General features: G+C 44.2%; 1 protein-coding gene across 1 annotated transcript; it reads left to right on the top strand.

Annotated features, from left to right (window-relative positions):
- The first annotated feature begins 237 nt into the window (after positions 1 to 237).
- LOC124002301 (5-hydroxytryptamine receptor 4-like) lies at positions 238 to 1,389 on the top strand. Its single transcript, XM_046309685.1, has one exon. The coding sequence runs from the start codon at positions 287 to 289 to the stop codon at positions 1,379 to 1,381; it is 1,095 nt and encodes a 364-aa protein (XP_046165641.1). The 5' UTR covers positions 238 to 286; the 3' UTR covers positions 1,382 to 1,389.
- Positions 1,390 to 13,444: the final 12,055 nt, after the last annotated feature.

The raw sequence follows: 13,444 nt of genomic DNA, 5'->3' as shown, positions 1-13,444 counted from the left end.
TTCCTGGCTGTGTGATCTCATCAAACACTGATTTAACTACGTGTCAGGCTAAAACACACAGTTTGAGGTTTAACTAACAATGAAGTGCCTTGGAGAGAGATGGATTAAGCAGAACCAGCAGAATTCTGGGTGGTTTGTTTGTATTGGTAAGATTGTTTGAGTACACAGATTCCTCACAGGGGGTATATTTCCTGTTTTGGAAATGTCTCAACCTACTGCTAAATCATGCCAAAACGTTTATTAACATCATGGATGTTGTGTGTTTTTGACAGAACAAGACCAAGCCATGGATAATACCAGTTTGGGATGGCCAGAGGATCTGGATGATGATGCCAACCTTTCTTCTCTCCAAGGTGACCTGGAGGACTTCTGCGCTACGTCGTCAAGGCACCAGGCATCCCGGGTGATCCTGTATGCCTTCTTTACAGCGGGCATTGTGTGCACGGTGGTGGGTAACTTCCTGGTTGTCCTGGCCATCGCGTACTACAAGCAGCTGCAGTCGCCCACCAATTCGTTCGTCATGTCCTTGGCGGTGGCCGACTGCCTGGTGGGGTTGGTGGTCATGCCCTACAGCATGGTGCGCACCGTGGAGGGCTGCTGGCTCTTCGGCGCCCTCTTCTGCCGGGTCCACTCCAGCCTGGACGTCATGCTGTGCACCGCATCCATCTTCCACCTCAGCTGCATCGCCTTCGACCGCTACTACGCCGTGTGTAACCCCTTGGTCTACCACCTGAAAATGTCCCAGGGCCGAGTAGCCTTCCTGATCGTGGTCTGTTGGGCCGTCCCGTTGCTCATCTCCTTCGGCCCCATCATGCTGGGCCTCCACAAGGCTGGGGTGGACATGGTGCCCATGCCGCCCGAGGACGCCTGCGTCTTCCTGGTCAACCGCGTCTACGCCGTCATGGCCTCCCTGGTGGCCTTCTACCTGCCCATGGGCATCATGCTAGCGGCCTACTGGAAGATCTACAAGGCGGCCAAGCGGCAGGCCATGCAGATCAGCGCCATGGAGAGCCAGTTTTCGGCCGGGGTGGGCAAGGACTCCAGCAAGAAGCAGAGGCACCGCAACGCCATGAGGAGGGAGAGGAAGGCGGCTAAGACCCTGGGGATCATCATGGGGCTCTTTCTCCTCTTCTGGCTTCCCTTCTTCACTGTCAACATCGTGGATCCTTTCATCGACTACAGCACAGCGGTGGAGGTGTGGGAGTTTTTCTTGTGGCTGGGGTACGTTAACTCTTCACTTAACCCATTCTTGTATGGGTTCTTCAATAGATCCTTCCGTAGAGCGTTTATGATGATTATGGGATGTCGGATATGTCTGTCGAGCTCCTCACCGGGTCTGGACTTATCAAAAGAGAGCAACGAACGCAAGGTCAACCAATAGGAGACAAGAATTGCAACACTCCACACATGGATGTGACATCGACCTATCACACGCCAAGAAAGAGGGCAACGGGACACACAGACAACCAATAGGAGACTTTTAAAATACTTCAATTACTGGCTAATTGTGTACAGGTAGAGGACAATTGAAGGGATTAAGTTGTTATTGTTATATTAAAGAGGATTAAGCCACTGACTGATGAAAACATTGACGTTTAAAACAATCTGTGCATTTCTGAGACGGACAAAACTGAAATAAACACAAGATTGAACTGTAAAACCCTCAAATGACAGGGTGCAAATAAACATTGTGTTTTGGTAGTCATTAAAAATAAAGAAAGAGAGAAAGAAAATGCATGTAAAAAAATAAAGAAGTGACTACTCTTCAGCAAATGTTGTTCTAGTGTGGAAATAAATATAATCTCTGGTTCTTCTTTTGCATTTCAAAAATCTCAGCGATCCAAAATAAATAGTCACGTCTGCTTGTCTGAATTGGTCGCTCGATTAAGTGTTTGGGTTTTCTATGACGATTGACGTCGTTATTAATGTAGGGGGTTCAAGAATGTACACAACCAAAGTTTTTACAGTTGTGTGTGTTTATATTTGTTTTTTATTTCAATGAGTTTCTTTGATTTGGTTTTGAATTCAGTTTAGTTTCAGTTAGCTGAAGTGAAGTGTGAATGCTCTATCTAGAAACAATTGACCCCTGATTGCGATGCGGTTTTGGAAACCTTCTACACCAACTTGATTGTCATCCAAAATGACTTTACGTACCTTTTGTGTATGTAAAGGGGGGTGATATGAAAGTAGAGTTTCTGAGTTTTCCGTATTGAACACAGTGATCATCAACTTGTGGGCACAGCGTCTGTACAGTTGTACAGGATGGCCCCCCGCTGTGGTCAATTGTTCAAATGAGAGCCCTATGGCTGTCTGTCCTTGGGTTCTTGAGAGCTAAGGTTAGGTTATGTTGAAATTATAAAGACAATCTTACCGTAACCTCGTCCTCGGGCGATTGCTCACAGTGCATCAACGATTCAAAGTTAGCCTTCGTTGGGGCTGACCAGAGGACTCTATGGGATTGACCTTGAGTGAAGTATTTGTCGTCATCAAATCACACAACTAAGAGGTGTGGCTCTGTGCTTGTAGTCTGCTAGCATAACGGGGAGGGTTAGGGGGGAAAGTAGTTGGTAGATTAAGCTAATTAAGCCAATGCGCTGGGAGTTTCTCCCGGTCTTTCTATATTGGCTAATAAAGGCAAAATTTGACATGTTGGTCCACCAGACTCTTTGCCCATTTGGGATTCATCTTAATGGGATTTGGATTTGAAAGGAATAGCGCTGAGGCTGGTGCAAAAATATATATATGGTGGAACGAATCTCTCTCTCACCCATTTTTACATCAATCCAATGCTTTTTGTGTAAGAAGAATTAAGTTAGTCTCCTGGACGTTTTTTCTTTTTTTACATTTTAGCAAGTGGTAGTGATGCACAGGCTTTTTTGAAACATCAGCATCTCCTGGCCGCATTAACCCGCAAGATTCAGTTGCTTGAAAACGCCCCAAAAGCTTGAAAACCCCATTCGGTTCAGCTAAAAATAATTCATGATGATTTTTATTTGAGTTGAGTTTGTTTTGGAGTCAAAGATAATGGGTTTGTTAATTATTTTACTAAATCATTTTTGTTTTCGTTTCATTTTTAGCTTACAATAATAACCTTGTACACAACTCTGATGAAAGGTTTAATCATCTTACATAGTCACCTTATAATGAGGATACTGTCCACACTCTGTTTGCATAGAGTGCTTCTGACTACCGACTATCGTGTTGATTAGAGAAGAGAGGAGCACACGGAAGTAATTGGGCTCAACTTGTTTGCAATAAGAGGATGGTCTCTGTATGACTTTGCCATGAATGTGAGATGTGTCCCCTGCCAAGAGTGGACCCATTACAAACTAGTTTCAAACTGATTGCTGTAATAAAGCAGTATGCACACACACACACACACACACACACACACACACACACACACGCAAACATGCACACACACATTCGCACACACATAAACACACACGGTATAAACACTTGGGTTTAGATTGCCTCTCAGCACATATTTGTTAGAGGAAATAACCGGGGTGAAAATAGAATCTGAAATATGGTTATGTTTTGATTAAATGGTGCTTATGAAATGATTACTGCCTGTGACTGGACAGACGGGGTCAAGCACTGGCACCAGCCAGTCCGGCCATACCAAGTAAGAATAATAAGGGAGAGAATGGACTTTAGGTCCGTGCCAAGGAGAGAGAGGAAGAGAAGGATAGCGGGGAAGAGATGAGAGAGAGAGGAAGGGGGAAAAGGAGAGATTAAGTAAGAGAAGGAGAGGGTGTCAGTGAATAACAATGTGAAGAAGGAAAAGAGGGAATAGCACGAGATGAGAAAGGAAATTCCACCTGTGTTCTTCAATGTACTTTGTGCAAAAAAGCTAACACATCTCCCAAATGTTCTCTCCACTCTCTATTCTAACAAAGTTAGTCTCAGCTTTCTTTTAGAGACCAAATGAACCACAACTAAATCAGAACCTGGCCGACATTGAAAACAGCCAAGACAAAAAAATAATTCAAGCAGGTTACCGAATTATATAATTTTGTGAACATTTGCTTAAATTTCACGAGATATATAAACTCAGCAAAAAAAGAAATGTCCCCTTTTCAGTGCCCTGTCTTTCAAAGATAATTCTTAAAAATGCAAATAACTTCACAGATCTTCATTGTAAAGGGTTTAAACACTGTTCCCAATGCTTGTTCAATGAACCATAAACAGTTAATGAACATGCACCTGTGGAACGGTTGTTAAGACACTAACAGCTTACAGACGGTAGGCAATTAAGGTCACAGTTATGAAAACTTAGGACACTAAAGAGGCCTATCTACTGACACCTAAGACAGCGCTACAGGACTGATCGTCCTTGCAGTGGCAGACCACGTGTAACAACACCTGCACAAGATCGGTACATCTGAACATCTCACCTGTGGGACAGCTACAGGATGGCAACAACAACTGCCTGAGTTACACCAGGAACGCACAATCCCTCCATCAGTGCTCAGACTGTCCGCAATAGGCTGAGAGAGGCTGGACTGAGGGCTTGTAGGCCTGTTGTAAGGCAGGTCATCACCAGACATCACCGGCAACAACGTCGCCTATGGGCACAAACCCACCGTCGTTGGACCAGACAGGACTGGCTAAAAGTGCTCTTCACTGAAGAGTCGAGGTTTTATCTCCCCAGGGGGGTAATGGGCCATCTGCTGCTGCCACGCCCTCTAGTGCTCATCTGGTGTCTCCTTGACATGCCCCCACTCCCCCAGTGCTCTCTCCCTCTCCCTCTCTCTGTGTGTGATTGTGTGGGCGGAGACAGGTGTGCTGGAGTCAGAGCAGATCCCCACCAGTTGCCAACCGCAACCCCGACGGCACACATCCAAAAGCCGCCCGGATAGTATAGTCAGGATGGTTATCGATGAGCCGAGGGGGTGGAGGTGCTGCTGCAGGAGGAGACAGGGAACTGAAGCAGACAGGTTTAGTCAGGGACACATGGACGGTTGGGTAGATTGTAAGAGAGACTTGGAGATTCAAAATCGGTACATCTGAACATCTCACCTGTGGGACAGGTACAGGATGGCAACAACAACTGCCTGAGTTACACCAGGAATGCACAATCCCTCCATCAGTGCTCAGACTGTCCGCAATAGGCTAAGAGAGGCTGGACTGAGGGCTTATAGGCCTGTTGTTAGGCAGATGCTCACCAGACATCATCGGCAACAACGTCGCCTATGGCCACAAACCCACCGTCGCTCGTCCAGACAGGACTGGCACACTGACGAGTCGCTGTTTTGTCTCACCAGGGGTGATGGTCGGATTCGCGTTTATCATCGAAGGAATGAGCGTTACACCGAGGCCTGTACTCTGGAGCGGGATCGATTTGGAGGTGAAGGGTCTGTCATGGTCTGGGGCAGTGTGTCACAGCATCATTGGACTGAGCTTGTTGTGATTGCAGGCAATCTCAATGCTGTGCGTTACAGGGAAGACACATCTTCCTCTCTCATGTTCCTCTCTCATGTAGGCTCATCCTGACATGACCCTCCAGCATGACAATGCCACCAGCCATACTACTCGTTCTGTGCGGGATTTCCTGCAAGACAGGAATGTCAGTGTTCTGCCATGGCCAGCAAAGAGCCCGGATCTCAATCCCATTGAGCACGTCTGGGATCTGTTGGGTCGGAGGGTGAGGGCTAGGGCCAATCCCCCCAGAAATGTCCGGGAACTTGCAGGTGTCTTGGTGTAAGAGTGGGGTAACATCTCACAGCAAACCTTGTGCAGTCCATGACGAGGAGAGGCACTGCAGTACTTAATGTAGCTGGTGGCCACACCAGATATTGACGGTTACTTTTGATTTTGACCCCCCGTTTGTTCAGGGACACATTATTTCATTTCTGTTAGTCACATGTCTGTGGAACTCGTTCTGTTTATGTCTCAGTTGTTGAATCTTATGATGTTCATACAAATATTTACACATGTGATGTTTGCTGAAAATAAACGCAGTTGACAGTGAGAGGGCGTTTCCTTTTTTTGCTGAGTTTATTTATGGCAGAACCAGGGGGAGTGGGAGAGACAGATAGGGTAACAGAGTGTGACTTGAAGCATGGCTTTGTCATGCTGAGTGCTTTGTGTTTATGCCCAGAGAGATTCATCGCTCACACACACCTCAGTTGGATTAGTCATCTGGAGGTGCAACAGGAAGAGCACATGCACGCAAACAGGAACACACATGCACGCACACATTTTTCAGATTTGTTTCTCAACCCTTCATCCGAGGCAAAGAGTCTTGAGATCTGGTCTGTGTGAGGGAGACGAGAAAAGGAGAAGAAGAGGCATACACACATCCCATGTTTACCCTATACAGAATCTGATGTGCCGCGCCGTACGGTTGACCTTCTCACTAGAAAATGATCAAACAGTTCCATTATTCGAATGTCTGTTCCTGCAACGTGCCCTAAAAGGACCCGGCCCCGTTTCATCACAACGGGAAGCCTTTGAGAGGCGTTAAAAACACGTGTCCTCCTGGACTTCCCAATCTGCCCTTGCTTGGACGATTATCGCGATAACAACAGTCCACCCAGCATGGGATTGGTGATTTAGAAGAGGAAAAGGAAAAATAAAACTTCTCACCCTGCGAAAGGTCATATAGGCTGTCTGATGAGTGAGGGAGATGTGTTCTCACAGCTCATAGAGCATCACTTGTTTTGTCTGTTTTCGTCTGCAAGAAACATCAAAACAAGTTCTGATGGAGGACGAAGCTTATCGTCTGGGTAATAGTTTATGATATTCTTTTACCAGGCAAGTCAGTTAAGAACAAATTCTTATTTTCAACGACAGCCTAGGAACAGTGGGTTAACTGCCTGTTCAGGGGCAGAACGACAGATTTGTACCTTGTCAGCTCGGGGGATTTAAACTTGCAACCTTTCGGTTACTAGTCCAACGCTCTCACCACTAGGCTACCCTGTGTTTATGATATAACACTGTAGGTTCCCATCCTACACCGCAGTTGTGTTGCACCAGTTCATTTGGTCAGTAAAGTCATGTGTAAAGTCTTACTAAATCCTTAAGCATTACTAGGGAGTTTATAATGCGGAGGGAGGGGGGGGGGGGTTCTAAATTTGATTGCACCACGGATATGTACAGTGCTTTTGGACAGTATTCATAAAAAATAAAAACTGAAATATGACATTTACACAAGTATTCAGACCCTTTACTCAGCACTTTGTTGAAGCACTTTTGGCAGCAGTTACAGTCTTGAGTCTTCTTGGGATGACGCTAAAATCTTGGCACACGTGTATTTGGGGAGTTTCTCCCATTTTTCTCTGCAGATCCTCTCAAGCTCTGTCTGGTTGGATGGGGAGCGTTGCTGCACAGCCATTTTCAGGTCTCTCCAGAGATGTTCGATCGGGCTCAAGTCCAGGCTTTGGCTGGGCCACTCAAGGACATTCAGAGACTTGTCCCGCAGCCACTCATGCGTTGTCTTGGCTGTTTGCTTAGGGTCGTTGTCCTGTTGGAAGGTGAACCTTCACCCAAGTCTGTGGTCCTGAGTGCTCTGGAGCAGGTTTTCATCAAGGATTTCTCTGTACTTTCCTCCATCTTTCCCTCCGTACTGAATTGTCGCCCAGTCCCTGACGCTGAAAAACATCCCCACAGCATGATGCTGCCACCACCATGCTTCACCATAGGGATGGTGTCAGGTTTCCTCCAGAGGTGACGCTTACAGACGTGACGTGCCTTTTACTGAGGAGTGGCTTCTGTCTGGCCTGATTGGTGGAGTGCTGCAGAGATGGTTGTCCTTCTGGAAGGTTCTCCCATCTCCACAGAGGAACTCTGGAGTTCTGTCAGAGTGACCATCAGGTTCTTTGTCACCTCCTGACCAAGGCCCTTCTCCACCGATTGCTCAGTTGGCCGGGCGGCCAGCTCTAGGAAGATACTTGGTGGTTCTTAACTTCTTCTATATAAGAATAATGGTGGCCACTGTTCTTGGGGACCTTAAATGCTGCAGAAATGTTTGGTACCCTTCCCCAGACTTCCTTTTGATATATTTTTGGAATATCTGTTGTTCCATGTAGAGAATATGTTATTCAATGTGTTTGTATGGGCTAATAGCAGTAAGGCTTTTAGCCTATTTGTTGATATTTTTTATACTTCAAAGGGTCTTACATTTCAAAATCAAATAGCAAAATAATCCTTGGTATGACCTTCTTAAAACAATTCCATTTAGAAGAACCTGAACGGCTAAGACAGGGCTTAGTCTCTGAGGGGTTAGACTTGGGGCAAAGTTACCATTTTATCACACATACATGCAGTGTTTTGGGCGAGATAACCAAGATTTTGTTGGGCCTCCATGTTGTTTATTCTACTACAGTGTGTGTCATATACAGCGTTCCTCACTGAGTTCCCTGAATTCCTATCGGACCTTGTAGTCATAGCAGATAATAGCAGATAATATTCACATTATTCACACTTCAAGCTGCATACTGGACCCTATTCAAACTAAACTACTGAAAGAGCTGCTTCCTGTGCTTGGCCCTCCTATGTTGAACATAATAAACGGCTCCCTATCCACCGGATGTACCAAACTCACTAAAAGTGGCAGTAATAAAGCCTCTCTTGAAAAAGCCAAACGTTGACCCAGAAAATATAAAATACTATCGGGCCTATATTGAATCGTCCATTCCTCTCAAAAATTTTGAAAAAGCTGTTGCGCAGCAATTCACTGCCTTCCTGAAGACAAACAATGTATATGAAATGATACCGTCTAGTTTTAGACCCCATCATAGCACTGAGACTGCACATGTGAAGGTGATAAATGACCTTTTAATGGCGTCAGACCGAGGCTCTGCATCTGTCCTCGTGCTGCTAGACCTTAGTGCTGCTTTTGATACCATCGATCACCACATTCTTTTGGAGATTGGAAACCCAAATTGGTCTACACGGACAAGTTCTGGCCTGGTTTTGATCTTATCTGTCGGAAAGATATCAATTTGTCTCTGTGAATGGTTTGTCCTCTGACAAATTAACTGTAAATGTCGGTGTTCCTCAGGATTCCGTTTTAGGACCACTATTTTTTTCACTATATATTTAACCTCTTGGGGATGTCAATTGAAAACATAATGTTAACTTTCACTGCTATGTGGATGACACATAGCTGTACATTTCAATGAAACATAGTGAAGCCCCAAAATTGCCCTCGCTAGAAGCCTGTGATTCAGACAGATGGCGTAAGGAAGTGGATGCTTGCAAACATTCTACTTTTAAACTCGGACAAAACAGAGATGTTTGTTCTAGGTCCCAAGAAACAAAGAGATCTTCTGTTGAATCTGACAATTAATCTTGATGCTTGTCCAGGCGTCTCAAATAAAACTGTGAAGGACCTCGGTGTTACTCTGGACCCTGATCTCTCTTTTGACGAACATATCAAGACTGTTTCAAGGACAGCTTTTTTCCATCTACGTAACCGTGTTCTGTTATAATCTCCACCATGCACAGCCAGAAAAGGACTGGCCACCCCTCATAGCCTCATAGTTTCTTCCTAGGTTTTGGCCTTTCTAGGGAGTTTTTCCTAGCCACCATGCATCTACACGTGCATTCCTTGCTGTTTGGGGTTTTAGGCTGGGTTTCTGTACAGCACTTGGATATATCAGCTGATGTTAGAAGGGCTATATAAATACATTTAATTTTATTTGATAAGTATTCACCCCTCTCAAATTTTGTTGCAGTACAAAGTCGGATTGAAATTAATGCAATCAGGATTTCTTTGTTGTCATTGGTCTACACAAAATACAAAAGTGGAAGAAAAATCACCCCCATAAAATAAATAATTAAAAAAACAGTACTATACCTTGATTTGATACATATTCAACTCCCCGAGTCAATATACGTTAGAAACACCTTTGGCAGCTATGAGTCTTCTTGGATAAGTCTCTAAGGGCCCGATTCCGATTGAGGAAATGACGCCTTTCTTACACACGCCTTTCCTTTGCACTTCTCAGTAGTTTGTATTCAGACTTACCTTAGGAAGGTGTGTAACAGGCTTTGCAGGTGTGGTTGCCTGAATACATGTAACAACCCGCTTGGAGTTTGCCAAAAAGGCACCTAAAGACTCTCAGATTCTCTAGTCTGATGTCTGGAGGAAACATGGCGTCACGTCTGGAGGAATCCTGGCACCTTCCCTACGGTGAAATATGGTAGTGGCAGCAATGTTTTGGTACCATTCCACAGATCTGTGCCTCATCGCAATCCTGTCTCAAAGATTTACGGAAAATTCCTTCATGGCTTGGTTTTTGCTCTGACATGCACTGCCAACTGTGGGACTTTAAATAGACAGGCGTGTGCCTTTCCAAATAATATCCAATCAATTGAATTTACACCAGGTGGACTCCAATGAAGTTGTAGAAACGTCTGAAGGATGATCAATGGAAGCAGGATGCACTTGAGCTCAGTTTCGACTCTCATAGCAAAGGGTCTGAATACTTCTGTAAATACGTTATTTTATTTAGATTTGCAAACATTTCAAAAACCTATTTTTACTTTTTCATTATGGGATATTGCATGGAGATTTCAGAGTCTTTTTTTGTATTTAATCTATTTTGGAATAAGTCTGTAACGTAACAAAATGTGGAAAAAGTCAAGGGGTGTGAATAGTTTCCGAAGGCACTGTAGCACATTCATACGGACTCTACGCAAGCACACACACACGCACGCACGCACGCACGCACGCACGCACACACACACACACACACACACACACACACACACACACACACACACACACACACACACACAATCATCATATACTGTATGCTGCTCTGTTTATCATGGACAGTATCCTGATGACTAATCACACCTTAGCCCTATACTTGTCTGCCCCTACCACTCCAGTATTCCTGCACATTGTAAATATGGTATTGGCACTGACCCTGGAACTGACCCTTTATATAGCTCACTTACTTCCTTGTGTTCTTCTTTGTTCTGCTTTACTATTTGTACAGTTGAAGTCGGAAGTATACATACACCTTAGCCAAATACATTTAAGCTCAGTTTTTCACAATTCCTGACATTTCATCCTAGTAGAAATTCCCTGTCTTAGGTCAGTTAGGATCACCCCTTTATTTTAAGAATGTGAAATGTCAGAATAATACTAGAGAGAATGTTTTATTTCAGCTTTTATTTCTTTCATCACATTCCCAGTGGGTCAGAAGTTTAACATACACTCAATTAGTATTTGGTAGCATTGCCTTTTAAATTGTTTAACTTGAGTCAAACATTTCGGGTAGCCTTCCACAAGCTTCCCACAATAAGTTGGGTGAATTTTGGCCCATTCCCCCTGACAGTGCTGGTGTAACGGAGTCAGGTTTGTAGGCCTTCTTGCTCACACACGCCTTTTCAGTTCTGCCCACAGATTTTCTATAGGCTTGAGGTCAGGGCTTTGTGATGGCCACTCCAATTGCCTTTGTTTTCCTTAAGCCATTTTGCCACAGCTTTGGAAGTATGCTTGGGGTCATTGTCCATTTGGAAGACCCATTTGCGACCAAGCTTTAACTTCCTGACTGATGTCTTGAGATGATGCTTCAAAATATGCACATCATCTTCCTTCCTCATGACTCCATGTATTTTGTGAAGTGCACGAGCCCCTCCTGCAGCAAAGCACCCCCACAAAATAATGTTTGTGCTGTTGGGATGGTGTTCTTCGGCTTGCAAGCCTCCCCCTTTTTCCTCCAAAAATAACGATGGTCATTATTGCCAAACAGTTCTATTTTTGTTTCATCAGACCAGAGTACATTTCTCCAAAAAGTATGATCTTTGTCTCCATGTGCAGTTGCAAACCGTTGTCTGGCTTTTTTATGGTGGTTTTGGAGCAGTGGCTTCTTCCTTGCTGAGTGGTCTTTCAGGTTATGTCGATATAGGACACGTTTTACTGTGGATATAGATACTTTTGTACCTGTTTCCTCCAACATCTTCACAGGGTCCTTTGCTGTTGTTCTTGGATTGATTTGCACTTTTCGCACCAAAGTGCATTCCTCTCCAGGAGACAGAACGTGTTTCCTTCCTGAGCACTATGATGGCTGTGTGGTCCCATGGTGTTTACACTTGCGTACTATTGTTTGTACAGATGAACGTGGTACCTTCATGCGTTTGGAAATTGCAATGATGAATCAGACTTGTAGAGGTCTACAACTTTTTTCTGAGGTCTTGGCTGATTTCTTTTGATTTCCCCATGATGTCAAGCAACGAGGTTCTGAGTTTGAAGGTAGGCCTTGAAATACATCCAAAGATACACCTCCAATTGACTCAAATGATGTCAATTAGCCTATCATAGGCTTCTAAAGCCATGACATCATTTTCTGGAATTTTCCAAGCTGTTAAAAGACACAGTCAACTCAGTGTATGTAAACTTCTGACCCACTGGAATTGTCATACAGTGAATTATAAGTGAAATAATCTGTCTGTAAACAATTGTTGAAGAAATGACTTGTGTCATGCACAAAGTAGATGTCCTAACCGACTTGCCAAAACTATAGTTCGTTAACAAGAAATTTGTGGAGTGGTTGAAAAACAAGTTTTAGTGACTTCAACCTAAGTGGATGTAAACTTCCGACTTCGGCTGTATTACTACTGATATTGATTACTTCATTGTTGGGAAATCAATGAAGGCATTTCACTGTTCTTGTACACAGGACAATACAACTCTCTCTCTCTCTCTCTCTCTCTCTCTCTCTCTCTCTCTCTCTCTCTCTCTCTCTCTCTCTCTTTCTCTCTTTCTCTCTCTCTCTCTCTCTCTCTCAGTCCTCTTAGCTGAAGTCTCTGTCTGGAGTAATTGCTTGCATGGCCATTTTGTTATTGTCAGCTTGGCAGAGATTTTGGCTGGGCCCCTCACACGGCGGCTGACTCATACAGTACTTAAGGCAAGGTCCCAAATGGCACTCTATCCCCCATTAAGCACTATAGCGCTCTGGTCAAAAGTAGTGCACTATATAAGGAATAGGGTGCCGTTTGGGACACAGTGACTATGATTTATGTCTAGTGCTTTCCTTTGTCTCAAAAATTATGGGGGGGTGGTGTACACTGAGTTGACAAAACATTAGGAAAACCTGCTCTTTCTGTGACAGACTGACCAGGTGAATGCAGGTGAAAGATATGATCCCTTATTGATGTCACTTGTTAAATCCAATCAGTGTAGATCAAGGCTGTCAAACTCATTCATGCAGGTCCTAGTGTCTGCAGGTTTTTGTTTTTCCTTTGAATTAAAACCTAGACAACCAACTCAACATTAGGAAGGTGTTCTTAATGTTCTGTACACTCGGTGTGTAACACACAGAGGCAAGGAACCATTTTTTATGCCATCGTCTGTGATACAGTAGTTATACTACTCTGGTAGTGCTACTATTACTCAATTGGTGTCAGAGAAGACATCTTTGATGTGATCATGGACATTTTTAACTGAATTGTGATTATGAGGGAATGCAGCTGGTAGGGC

Source organism: Oncorhynchus gorbuscha, linkage group LG17, assembly GCF_021184085.1.
Source record: "Oncorhynchus gorbuscha isolate QuinsamMale2020 ecotype Even-year linkage group LG17, OgorEven_v1.0, whole genome shotgun sequence".
NCBI lineage: Eukaryota > Metazoa > Chordata > Actinopteri > Salmoniformes > Salmonidae > Oncorhynchus > Oncorhynchus gorbuscha.
The sequence above is the reverse complement of the archived record's forward strand: the minus strand, read 5'-3'. Positions and strand labels throughout refer to the sequence as shown.

What these genes read in the sequence shown, in the direction of transcription:
- LOC124002301 (XM_046309685.1), top strand. Translation starts at nt 287, where the DNA reads ATGGATAATACCAGTTTGGGATGGCCAGAGGATCTGGATGATGATGCC.